Source organism: Rhinatrema bivittatum, chromosome 2 (genome assembly GCF_901001135.1).
Source record: "Rhinatrema bivittatum chromosome 2, aRhiBiv1.1, whole genome shotgun sequence".
Taxonomy (NCBI): Eukaryota; Metazoa; Chordata; class Amphibia; order Gymnophiona; family Rhinatrematidae; genus Rhinatrema; species Rhinatrema bivittatum.
The window spans coordinates 59,330,714-59,344,541 of record NC_042616.1 but is presented as its reverse complement, the minus strand read 5'-3'; the positions used below and the strand labels follow the sequence as shown (position 1 = coordinate 59,344,541).

Sequence of the window (13,828 nt, the reverse complement as noted above, 5' to 3'; positions counted from 1 at the left end):
GAATTTCCGAGGCAAGGAGGATGGAACAGTACGCAGCTTCAATGCTCCTGAAGTCACCCGAAGGAATGGCTCTTGACAAGACAAGACCTACAGCTCAGAAACTTGACGCACAGAATTTAGAGCCACCAGGAACACTGTCTTCAAGGGCAATAACCGCAAAGAAAGGTTACGCAGCGTTCAGAATATAGGGCCTGCCAAGAAATGCAGCACCAAATTAAGACTCCACAAAGGAACAGGTAACCTCAAGGGAGGCCAAACATGCTTCACTCCCTTCAAAAAACGGGCCACATCAGGATGAGATGATAAGGAATCACCATTCACCGGGCCTCTGAAATAAGCAAGAACCACAACCTGTACCTTCAAGGAATTAAGGGCCAATTCTTTATTCAACCCATTCTGCAAAAAATCCAGCATGATCGGGATCTTAACTGAACGAGGAAGAATACCCCACTCCTCACACCAGGCCTCAAATATTCTCCAAACCTGCATATAGGCTAAGGAAGTGGAGAACTTTCAAGCGAGGAATAAGGTGGCAATCACCACAGAAAAATATCCACGCTTCAACAGGTGAGCCAAACTGTAAGACAGAACAGAGTCAGATTCTCGTAAAGAACTGTTATCAGCTCCAACAGATCCATGTGCAGCAGAAGACAAAGGGGGGTCTCCACCAGGAATCTTCATAGATCTGCATACCACAGACACCTGGGCCAGTCTGGTGCCACCAGAAGTACCAGCTCCCTGTGGCCTTCGATGTTGCACATTATCCTGCCCAACAAGAGCCACAGAGGAAAGGCATAAAGCAACCTGTCTTCTGGACAGACCTGTACAAGAGCATCTATGCCCAAGGACCACAGATCTCTCCTGCGAGTGAAGAATCAAGGAACCTTCGTATTGCGAGAAGTCGTCAGCAAGTCTAGGAATGCAAGGTCCCAGCGATCCACTATCAGCTGAACTGCCTTGGTTACCACCACCCATTCTCCTGGGTCCAGATTCTCTCTGCTGAGAAAGTCTGCTCTGTTGTCTGTTCCTGCAAAATGAGAGGCTGAGATCATCTGTAGATGTCCTTCTGCCCATTCCATAAGCTGGTCTATTTTCTGTGACACTTGCTAGCTCTTGGTTCCTCCCTGGCAATTTATGTAGGCCACAATCATCGCATTGACCAACATCACACAGACTGCTTGGTGTTCCAGATGGGAATCTGAAGCTAGGTCTTGGACAGATCTAGGAAGGTCAGAAATTCCCCCGACCAAATGGCCATTATCACAGACCGCATGATTTCCATGCAAAAATGAGTCACTCTCAAATGACGGTTGACACTTTTGAGATCCAGGATGGACGAAAGGAACCCTCCTTCTTGGGCACAACAAAAATAAATGAAATATCGCCCCATACTTTCTTGAAACATGGGCATAGGAACTACAGCCCTCAGCCTGAGGAGCCTTAGAAGCGTAGACTCCACTGCCTGCTTTTTTTTGTGGGGAGTGGCAAGGAGACACTATGAACACGTCTCGATGAATACTGTGAAATTCCAGCGCATATCTTTCTCGTATTACCTCCAGGACCCACTGATCCAATGTGATCTTGACCCACCTCTGATAAAAGAGAGAGAGAAGTCCCCTTATCTCTTGTTCCCGAAGGTTGGTCGGCAAACCTTCATTGGGAAGCTCGGGAAGATCCAACACCCGAGCCTGCTCCTCTCTTGGGCTGTCTGGGACGAATGGACTGAGATCTACTGAAAGGCAGAGTCCTCTGAAAGGTTGACCCTCTGTAGGGATGAAACCGCTTGGAACCCTGGAGACAACCCCTCATACCGAAGGGGCACTGCACTTGCTTCTTATCCTCCGACAACCGAGGAACTGGCGATTCGCCCCACTTTCTGACCAGTTTCTCCAACTCGCTCCCAAACAAGAGCAAGCCTTTAAAAAGCATTTTCGTAAGATTAGCTTTGGAGGCTCCACAGGGATAGTCATCCACTTAGAGACAGCACAGACCAGTGCATCCATTTGGGAAAACATAAACACTCTCTCACAGCTGGATCCAGGGGGTACAGGCCTTCCAATGTCCTACCCCCTTTGAAATTTGTCTCTGGGCATCCCATTCAAGATCAATCAATTCCTGAATGGTGTCCATAACAAGGAAAAAACACGAGGCACGGAAAGCAAAATGGGATTCTTCAACTCCGTCAAGGAATCTGGACTAGGAACACCCAACATCTTCAAGATCTGGGAAATCAGGCCCAGCAGTTCGTCTCTATGATAGAACCGTAACATGGTCTGATACGGTTCCAGCCCCGGAGGAATTTCCCCATCTTCAAGGGAGTCTGGATCTGCCTCATCATCAGTGCCATCCGGACTCCTGTCGGGAATACCCGCAGTGAACAGAGACGTGCCCCGCCGCTTAACCATTGGACTGGAAGAGGGAGAAACCACCGGCTGAGGGTCCGACCTGACAGGTTTGGGCGAAGCTGAGGACTGTGCCTGAAGAAAGGCTTATAAACCTGAAAAAACTCCACACAAGAAAAAGCAGCCGAATCCAGTCCAAACCCAGAAGGAACTGGAGTGGGGCCCACTGAACTGCCATCGCCAGTGGAAGAGCCAGTCAAGGGAGTACCAAGGTCTGGCGTAACTCCAGACAGCGCCAAAACCAGATCATCATCAGGATAAAAGATCCAGACTTAGCAAATTCTGAGGAAGACAACTCTCCCTGAGCATCCAAACAGTGCTCACACATGTGAAAGCAGTGGTTCTCAACCTTTTTTCTATCAGAACACACCTGAGAGATGATGCTCACATGCATGACACACTGAACATATGACCATCACAGGAGCAAATATAAGCAAATGTTCTGCATCCACAGGAGTCCCCTCCCGCTTCCTAACAATGGGTGCAGAGCAGAAGTAAAACATTTCCCTGTTCATCTCACCATATAAAAAAGGATATTCTGATTCAGGTCTCATCTCAATAACAGCATCACCAACTCTCTCTGCTACCAAGTTCATTGTAAAATAATATAAAACCTGGGGGGGGAAAAAACCCCACTCTGTACATGTTTATCAAACCTGCCATACCGCAGCAGCACTAACTCCAAGAAATGAAACAGCAATAGCCCTACCCATGAAAAGGCAGCAGTTCACCACCAGTGCAATATCATAGTGAGAAAACACAACAAATAAGACTGATACAAATCCCTACATGCTAGTAAAGTACCTCATCTCAGTCACAAAGACAGACCTGACTTCACCAAATATAGAATAAAATAACACAAATTACAAATGAGGAAACAAAACCTGGAATGGAAACCCCAAGAACACCTTCTGCATGCAGTGCAAAACTGAAGAACTAGAAACAGAAATATATTTCCTCCTACACTAAGCAAACTTCAAAGAGAGAAGAAATGCATATTCTCAAAACTGACATAGTGTGGCCCTTGTACCCAGTCACTCCACACCCTCATCACCCCTCACTTCTCCCAACTACTCAATCATCCCTTCACATGTTCATAACTCTGTCCAACATTCCTGTCACCCCCACCCCCCACATCCTCTTCCCCATGCTCCCTCTCTCCCCTCCTCAAGTCTCCCTGCCCTTCCCTACCCTGCTTACATCTGACCACCTCTTTCCCACCCGTTCCTGCTCATCATCCCCCGACCTCCCCTCTCTCCCAACCCAGAAGCCCCCACACCTCCATCTCTGCCTCCACTTTCTTCTCTCCTCCCTGCCCAGCAGCCCTCAATCCCCTCCCGCCTCCACCTCTCCCTCCTCCGGAACCACAAACTCCTTTCCCTCATCTTTTCCTCCCTATCTCCCCACGCCTTCCTGCCCAGCACATTTCCCCTTCTCCTGGCTCCCAGCCAGCAGAAAAGCCTTCAGTCCAATCCAGAGTCTCCTTCCCTTTTTACCAGCAGCAGAAGAGGGCAAGAAGCACCGAGGAGAGGAAGAAGATGAGGAGGCAGCAGAAGTCAGCAGTGGATCTATAGAGCGCGCACCTCTCTCCCTCATGCTCCTGCTTTCACATCCAGGTCCCATGGGGTAAAGAGAGCATCGGCAGCCGCACTGCCAGGCCAGGCAGAGGAAGATAAAGTTGGTGTCCCGCCGGTACCTTACGATATCTCGCTCTGATCTGGGTGAAGGAGGCAACAACCTCCCACTGGGCCAGGAAGAGAAGGAAGCAAGAGCAGCTTCCTGTCGTACCCAAAAGGAAAAGTCAGCAAACTCCTGCCCAGACTGATGAGGAAAGAGCAGCCTTCTGCTGGATCTGCGACACACCTCCCGGGACCTTGTGACACACTAGTGTGTCCTGACACAACTGTTGAGAACTACTGTGTTAGAGGACAGGTCAGGCTGAGAAGCCCAAATATGACAGGCAACACAGAGAAAAAGGCGCTTAGGTTTCTTGTTCGCCGGTGCCATCAGTGCAATGCGACTGTGAATATGCGTCCAAATGGCTCACTTATAAAAAATGTAAGCGCACAAAAACTAGGTGCCTCAAAAGTAAGTGCCGCAAAACACATGTACAACTTGTGGGCCAAAGCTTGAACACACCACTATGCTTAAAACTCGTGCGCGCAAAAGGTGCACCCAAAACTGAGTGCACAACACGTGCGCAGAGCCAACGTCCTGCAGAGGGCAGTAAAGTATGCGCAAGAACAGGCCACCGCGGCCTACCACACGGTCTGCAGGCAAAAGGCCTAACTGCGGGGCCTATGCCACTGAGGCTGCTCAACCTGCCAGGCTGCCCAGTTCCCCAAACCCCCACGGGTGTGGGAATGAACGTTGGAACAGTGCACCGAGCATGGAGACCACAGGAAGTCCTACAAAACCTTCTGTCTCTGTTTCTTAAAGTAAAAAAAACATTTTTTAAAAAAAAACCTTATCTGAGCTCAGCCCTTACCGGCTGAGTACAGAGACAGTCTCCGGCTGCGGGGGGAGAGGGCATCAGCCGTCACCGCCGTGCTTGGCCTCCTGCACCCGCTGCCTTTAAGCTGTACAATCAGCTAAGTTAATGCCGGGAAACCCAGCTACCGGACCAAGGCACACATTTGGAGGACCACGGAAATCACCTCAGGAATTCTCAACCGGGGGAGGGACCTTTCCTTCTTAATTTAAAATTCTCCCTCCAAAATCTGAAGCAATCCCCATCGGGAGATGCACGTCCATCATCTGCTGGAGACGGAGAATACTGACAGGGTCACTGCAGGGTTATATATACTGTGAAGTCAGCTTGCTCCATCTCCATCTGCTGGCAGGGGAACAGAACCCACTAATCCTGAGTCCATCTGTCTACATGCTAAGGGGCCAATGCAATACAGTGTGCTCAGCCGAGCGCACTGTATAACCCGCAGTTGGACGCGCGATAAATATGCGCTAATCCCCCTATTGCATTAGGGGGTGGATTAGCGCCTATTTAACAAGCGTCCAACATGGAGTGAATGTGATAGTGCTCGTCACATGCAAAACTGCTTTTCTGTACTTAAGTTAAAAAAAAAAAAGAAAAAAATACCTCGGCAGACCGCCGAATTATGAAGACCAACGCCGTTGTGGATTCGTGTTAGTAAGGAGGCGCTAGGGGCGCCCAAGCAACCCTAGTGCCTCCTTGCTAGCGTGACCCCCTAATTTGCATATAGCATGGCACCGCCCCCCCCTGCGGACGCCATGTGTGTGTTAAGAAAACGGGCACTGACTTTTCAGCGCCCGCCTTCCGCGCTTTTTTTTTTTTTTTTGCATCGGCCCCTAAGTAATGAGTTGTGGACTTTTCCTCTAGGAACTTGTTCAAGTCCCTTTTAAATCCTGCTATTCTAATTGGTTTGACCACTGTATTCTGGCAACATATTCCACAGCTTGATAAAAAAGTACTTTCTATAATTTGTTTTAAACCTGCTGGTTGTTAGTTTCATGGAGAGTCCCTTTGTTTTAGTATTATTTGAAAGGGTAAATAACCATCCTTTATCCCAGATACAAAATGTATCTCATGCATATTCATTGTGGATATCCTGAACACCCGACTGGCTGTGGGGTCCCCAGGACAGATTTGGGAAGCCCTGCTTTATCCGTTCTCTCCTCTTGACCCGCTTACCTTCAAAATTAGTCTCTCTGCTCCCCAGCGCAGCGAACCTCTGATTCCAGTTTCCTCCCCTTCCCCCAACCGCGTAGCTCCAATTCCAGTCTGCACACTGCCCACTGCCCACTCATTCTATTTTCTTCCCCTTTCCTCCCAGTTCATTCTTCCTGTGCCACCCCTCCCTGGTTTATTTCAAGTATCCGATCCCCACCCTAGGAGGTCCGCAGGATGAGGTAATGGCATCAGAGGGGCTATGGGTGGGGGGGGATGTGACCTCGGGAGTCTGCAAGTAGGGGAATGAAATCAGAGGTCCGCTGAGAAAGGGGTAAAATGCTACTGGAGATTCAGGCTTGGGTGGCATTGGCAGTCTATGGTGCTGGCTGGCAGGTGGAAGCTGTGCTACCTTCACTTTTTAGCCCCCTAAGCAGAGGCCTAGTAGGCCTGTGCACAAATCCAAGGCTGGTGTCTGGCTGAGCATTTAAGATTGGGCTCAGCGGTATCCGATTTCAGTTGCCTCAGCCCCGTTACTTTAGCTGCTCGCTATCATCCCATCGACAGCACAATCCCCAGGATTTTGCCCCACTTGCCCGCCCCCAGCCTGGGAAGTCAGATTCAATACCCCTCATGCCTATCCTGACTGCAGAAAAACCTCCAAAATTATCTTGTCTAAATAAAACAGCGGTCTCTCTTTATCCATCCCCCCCCCCCCCACACATACACACCCTCTAGAAAAAAAAACACACAGGAGGAAGCTGTAGAAGTGTGAAGAATTTGCACAACAAATGCAGGGCAAGCAGCATCCAGCAAACAAAAAAAACACAGTGGAAACCAATACGATCCCTGCCAAGAATCCCTCCCTCAGAAACCTTCCTGGAGAAGCAGCCACACTGTACGAGAGGTCAAGCTCGTACGGCTCTGTGTCACAGCCTAAGCGGTGCGAATAGGGAAGACCTGGCGGACTGGATGGGCCCCCATGGGGATCCTTTTCTGTCGTCTGCGCTGTCAAAGAAACAAGAAGGCAGCGTGCCATGCAAGCTCCTCCCCGGCGCCCTGGTGCCCTGCCCCCTCACAGGCCTCTCTCTCCTCACCTTGCTGTTCTGGATCAGCCTTATGACGTGTTCAAAGCAGTTGTTGCTGAGGAAAATCGCCTGCAGGACCGGCCTGTCTGCACAGTGCAACATTTCTGGGATGGCACCTGCATAAGGATTTTAAAAGAAAACAAACAAAAATACAAATCAACGGAAACCGAGACAAAGCAAATGTTGCTTACCTGATGTAACAGGTGTTCTCACAGGACAGCAGGATGTTAGTCCTCACAAATGGGTGACATCGAGGATGGAGCCCTGTACGGAAAACTTTTCTGTCAAAGTTTCAACAAGCTTTGACTGACACTGGCACACTGGGTGCACTGAGCATGCCCAGCCTGCAATTATCCCTGTGAGCCACAGGTGTCTCCCTCAGTCTCGTCTTATAGCTAAAAAGCGCAAGCGAAACTAAAATAAAAGTATACAGACCCAACTCCGCGGGGTGGCGGGCGGGTTTCGTGAGGACTAACATCCTGCTGTCCTGTGAGAACACCTGTTACATCAGGTAAGCAACATTTGCTTTCTCACAGGACAAGCAGGATGGTAGTCCTCACAAATGGGTGAGTACCGAGCTGAGGATGCCCAGGAATGCACCAGATACACCGCAGATGCGCAAAGGCGTAACGACTGAGGTGGAAATGGGAACGGAGGGCATCCGCAACACCATAATGGGTTCGTGGAAGGATGTTGGGTAGTGAATTGAAAAAAGTAAGAGTAGGCGGACTGGCCAAACATGGAGCATGCCGGCTAGTCAAATGTAAGCAATAATAGGCTGCGAAGGTATGGAGAGGACTCCAGGCTGCAACCTGATAAAAAAGTACAAGCAGCAGTAACCAAAGGGAAGCTGTTAAGGCTAAGACGGACACAACAGTATGTGGATACCCACAGTGTTGTAGTGAAATGTCTGCTTGTTGGTAGGAAAGGAAATATAGACCACTTAATCAGAAGGATTAGGTCTGTGTGGCCACTGGAAGTAGCAGCTTGACCCTTGCATGAAGGAAAGAGTCAAGTGGAATTCACATGGAATGCAGTGCAATGTAGATAGAATGTAAGCGCAGCATTACTGTCCAGGAATGTGGAAAACCCAGTCTCTCCCTAGGGCGAGAGAGAGAGGTTAGGAAAAATTAATAGAGTATTTCCTGAGGAAAGGAGATACAACATCTACCTGAAAAGGATAGAAAGTTGAATGCGTAGAACTACTCAGTGGCAGAGGAACGGAGTCAGGTGAGTATGGAAAGAGTGCATAACTCACGGACCCTGCTGGCAGGAATGACATTAAGAGGGAAAGAAGTTCCCTTGCCAAACTGTGGAAGAGAGGAATGGAAAGGCTCAAACGTAGAATGTATGAGACTTATAAGGAGAATATATATGTTCATTCCGTGATTAGAGAAATAGAGGCGGCTTGATCAGTGGATAATCCATGGTAAGCCGACTCAGAGAGGATTACCGAAAACGGGAACCCAACTCCCAAAACGATACACCTCCTAAGAGAAAGGTGTATCTATGTGGAGGATGTCTGGAGAACAGAATCCGAGGGAGTAAGAAAAAATGGTGGAAAAGTAAAAGGGGTAATACCTCTTTTTTTTTTTTTTTTTTAGCGTCAGGAGGTAAAGCCTGCCATATTAAACGGCAAGATTTATGTTTAGAAGGTTTTGTGACGCTACCAGAACCTAAGAACATCAGTAAGTCTATGATTTGGGACTGACTGGTGAGAGAATAAAAGGTTACTGATATGATGGATTGAGAAGTATGGGAAAGCATACTGATCTCAGTCAGGGAGTGGGGAAAAGAATACTGAACCCCATACCAGTTCAACATTAGAAGAATGCTGGCTACGAGAGGCAGCAGAAGAGATATATTGAAGAGGCCTTTGATGGAAGAAAAGGCATCTAAGGGAACGCATAGGAAACATGTGCAGGGAGCAGAACCTGTGCATCGTATGGAATGATGCAGACGCCGAGGAAAGTTTAGTTAAACTCAGCGTTAAAAGATTTGCCCTGTACACATGTAATTGAGACCATTCGAGAGGATAGAACCTACGTGGAGAAGGTCTGATAGAGCGTTCATTAAATCTCTTAGATATGTGGCCCAAGGACGCATGAAGTGAACAAGGGCCAAGGGTAGAGCTGCGCAGCTGTCTAGCAGAGCAGCTAAGAGGTAATGCGTGCTTATGAGTTGGAAAGCACATTGTCCCTATGCTGTCTGTCTGTATGCACAAAGAATTGTTGCAAAAGCAGTATTGGAAGGCATAAGGGCATAACTCATGGGTGCAACGTCCAGGAAGTTTATGAGAAACTATGCTGGAGTGCAATAGATGCATAATGGGTTGACAGCTTTCAGGAGAAACTTTATAACCCTAAGGAATTGCGAGCATGAGTCGAAGGAGACTAGGTCGTAGTTCGAACTGGGATAAGAATCAGGGACGAAAGCAATGAAACCACTTAGGTCCATTGAGTATAGAATGTCACTGAATACAACCCATAGCAGTTTTGAATTATGAGAAAAATGCATAGTGGGAAGAAACCCCATAGCCCAACCATGAAAAGTTGAAAGGCTGAGGTTATGGAAAATATGCGCAGGGACATATAACAATGTATCAGAATGTCTGTGCGCATGCTGGACAAGAGGGTCTTAAGACTGTGGTGTCCAGAAGTGTTACAGAAGGGATTTATGGCAGTGACAGTAATCCCAGTTAGTTAATGTATAGTGAGTCCTGAAAAAAGTGAGAGCTCCTTGCATGTACTGAAAGTGGTTAGCAGTAGTCTATGCAAGGAAAGTGAATGATGTTACACTCCGCAGAGAAAACAGCATTCACCAACAGTGATGCAAGAGACAGTTCACTTACCGAAGCTGGTGCCAGCGGCAGAGCTTGGGGTTGTAATGTTGACTCACCATAAAGCACATAGAAACATTAAAATAATGTACTTACTGCAGTATGGAGTGATGGTAACCAAAGATACCATTGTACCTGTGACGTCTAAAGAAAGTTGGATTTTCTTAGGTCCAGGATGTGCGGAGAGTAACTATTTTCTGTTAAAAGAAAGAATAGTGCAATTAAAACTCCCCAACCCCCCTCCCTTCTCCCCTCTGCACTTCGTAGCGCCTGGGGGAGTGTACCGGGACTTTGGTACAAGGTGGGGTGGCCGCTCTGATATCTGACCAGATGGGAGACCAGGAGGTGTCCCAATGGAGGATATCATGTAGGCTCCTGCAGGTGTGTGAGCGGTAAGTGGTACCCGCATTTCTGTATGCTGTACAAGGAGACACTGAGACCTGTGGCCAGGCCTCAAGGTGGACTTGTACATGGGGCAATGGTTGCTGAATCTCATGTTTAGCAGATCAGCCAATGCAGCTGGACCTTGGTTGGGAGGGAACCAAGAGTCAGAGCATTGGTCGGCACAGGGACTTGTTACTGACAAGAGAAGAAGCCCTGCTGCAATCCCAAGAAGATAGAGGGGTTCTCCTGATATTGTGGCTAACATAGCTAACATAGCGATATGTGACACTAATACAGTTCTAAAATGCACATGACCCAGAACTTTTCGAACCACGGTCCGAATGGGAGAACACAACTCTATGGGAATGCCGCCGAAGCGGGTACTTACCATCTGACGTGGATCGCCGCAAGACGAGCCGGTGAAGATTGTTGACTCCGACGGTCTCCGGAGTCCTCGAGGGTAAGGCCGGGGACGTAAACGTCCATCTCGCTCTGAAACCCGGTATGGTGGCACAGGTACAGAGGAGACAGGCCAGGCGTGAGTGGCGTTTAGACTGCTAAGTGTAACAGATGGCCATAGTCCCACACCACTTGACGGTGGGGCACGCCAGGAACAGAGGAGCCCTAACGGAACTCATGTTCCCTTCCCTCGTCCCAGCGGCTCGATGTGTCGTGACGCCAATGCAGAAGCTGTCGGACCTGGATCCGGAAGTTCTGGATCACCAAGGACTGCCAAAACTGTAGGAACAGTGCTGATGGCAGTGGTGATGTCGCTCTGCCCGAGCGTTGTCCAGCCTGGAGAAGGATGGCACCGATGTGCTGGATGGCGTCAGCGGCGGACGATCACGATGTCGGCGATGATGGGTGCCACGGTGCTCGGCCCGGTCTTTCCCCAGCGCCGAGATGGAAGCCCTCGTCGTCCTGGAAGGCGATCGATGACGAACTGTCAGCACGCCTGCTCTGCTCCTGACACAATGGAGTGTCTTAAGCTAATACGGGGCTTAAAAAAGAACCCAAAGCGTGGAGCAATGTGAGGAGGCGAGGGTATTATGTGGCGGTGCTATGTCGGTATTGACGATATTGAAGGCAACCTAAGGGGCTTCGAGGATATCATCAAAATGGGTATGAAAAATCGTCGATGACTGGCCAGGAGAATGATGACAGTGACGGGCACTGACAGCAGTGGCATAGGTATCTTTGAAACGATGTGGAATCGAATAATCGAAAAACATTGCCGTTATTGAAAAAGATACCGGCATCGACTGAGTCGAAGTCGAATCAATAGGGCGTCAAGGACACCGAAGGAAAACGGAGGTGTCGAGGGCATCGATGCATGGAGGCGGGCATTTATGCCGTTTGTGGCATGGCCACGGGCATCAACTATAGGGCCACAGACGTTGACGGTATCGATTTGGACAGACTCAGATTTCCAAGTGTACATGGCATCGGTGCCCCAGACACGTGTGTCGGTGGCATCGATATGGACACGTATGGAATCGATGGCATGGATCTCCCAGTCGATGAATTCCATCCCGGCATCAACGCCAGTCCTGGAATCGGCATGGGCATCGATGCCAGCCATAAGGCTGGCATTGGCATCAACGCCCATCCACGGAATCGAGCCGGCATGGATACCCACCGATGGGACCCACCTGGGCATCGAATTTCACCGATGGGAGCAGCCTGGCATCGACTGCCCTCGATGGATGCATTCTAACATAGATGCCCATGGATGAAACACCTGGGCATCGGTGTCCATCGATGCAAAAGGACCTGGCACCAATGCCATCGACGGACGGCCATCCGGCACCAATGCCATCGACGGACAAGCCATCCGGCACCGATGTCCACCGATGGGGACCATCCGGCACCGATGTCCACCGATGGGGACCATCCGGCATCGATGCCCACCGACGAATCGATGTGGCACCGATGCCCACCGATGGAAAAGGGCTGGACATCGGTGGGGAGGATGGGGCATCGATGGCATCCCCAAAAGGGGGGGTGGCATCGATGAAGTGACCCTGGGATCGTTAAAAAGTGTCTCGGGCAGCGGTGGCGGCGACCCGAGTATGCATGGCAGTGACTAACAGCGTGTGCGTCAATGGCATGCATCCGGGTAGGGACGGCACCGAGGAAGCCCAAGGAAAAAAACAGTGCGTAGGAGGAAAAAGCCTGGTAGCACTGAAAAGCAAAAAACATGGATAAAGGCATCAGGGCACCGTGGGGGGAGGGGCGCTGATAACATATAAAAGCCCAGGGCGGTTTAGGAGGGTCCCGGTGTAGCGATAGGGTATCGACTGCGTGAGGGTACCAGGGAACGAAGGACTTGAAGCTACAGAGGTCCTAAAGTTAAGGAAAAAATCCCTACCCCACTAGCATAAGCAAGCAGAGTGTCACAGAGATACTCGCAAGCTGTTTAAAGCTAACTGAAAAATGGGGGAAGGGAAGGCTTCAGTCAGTTAACAGCCTTAAGATAGTGACAGAAACCGACCGAAAAATAAGAATTAGTACTCACCGAGCGTCGTAAAAACGTACGCGGAGGGAGACCTGTGCAGGGAAAAGTGTTTTTTGAAGTGAAAAGTTAAGTGTTTCCATGAGGTAATTAGTTAAAAAAATCCTCACAGAGCTCCAACCGCTATGCTGACTGCAGAGCGGAAAAAAGAAGACTGAGGGAGACACCTGTGGCTCACAGGGATAATTGCAGGCTGGGCATGCTCAGTGCACCCAGTGTGCCAGTGTCAGTCAAAGCTTGTTGAAACTTTGACAGAAAAGTTTTCCGTACAGGGCTCCATCCTCGATGTCACCCATTTGTGAGGACTACCATCCTGCTTGTCCTGTGAGAAAGGATAAGATTATTGCTCTGTGAACGGAAGCGCGACAGCATCATGGGAACAAGGCAGCTAACCAAAGCAACAAATCGGGCAACCAGGAGAGGGGGGACACTTTACTTGGACTTAGTGTCCCTTGCGTGGATGATTTCGGGACAACAGTAAAAAAAAAAAAAAAAAAGCGCCCACTGAATTACTGACTGGAGAAAGGGGAGTCGGAACAATTTTTATAATGGAAGGGAGAAGAGCAAAGCTGTATTTTCGCATGGTGGATCCTTAGCAAAAGAAGGAGTGACGGGAGAGCCAGAGATCTACCAGGGTCTAAGGTGGCGCACCAGGCAGTAAACTGGGCAGACTGGGTGAGCCTTTGGGTCCTTATTTGCCGTCATGTTCTACGCTTTCATGGAAGCCGGCACTCCTAGTTCCAACACCTATGGCCGGATAATTGTCTGGAAGGTGCACGGTGCTTTTTTTTTTTATGATACCATAGACCCGTAGGGGGGCAGATACATTTCTGAAAATAGTTATTTTCTTCTGCAATGGAGGTGGTGGTGGAGGGTGTTATTAGTGCCAGCTCTGTGCAAGCTCCTATCGAGGAGGAGTGCAGGCAGCCTTGGAGAAGGCCCATGAAGAGATTA

At 49.3% G+C, this 13,828-nt stretch overlaps 1 protein-coding gene across 4 annotated transcripts in view; it reads right to left on the bottom strand.

The window, feature by feature from the left end:
• The window catches only part of NBEAL2 (neurobeachin like 2), a 528,491-nt gene that overhangs the window by 231,256 nt on the left and 283,407 nt on the right, over window positions 1–13,828 (bottom strand). For all 4 annotated transcript variants that reach the window (XM_029588231.1, XM_029588232.1, XM_029588229.1 and 1 more), the window contains exon 9: window positions 7,146–7,252. In XM_029588231.1, coding sequence (XP_029444091.1) covers window positions 7,146–7,252 — 107 coding nt within the window. The remainder of the gene's footprint in view (window positions 1–7,145; window positions 7,253–13,828) is intronic.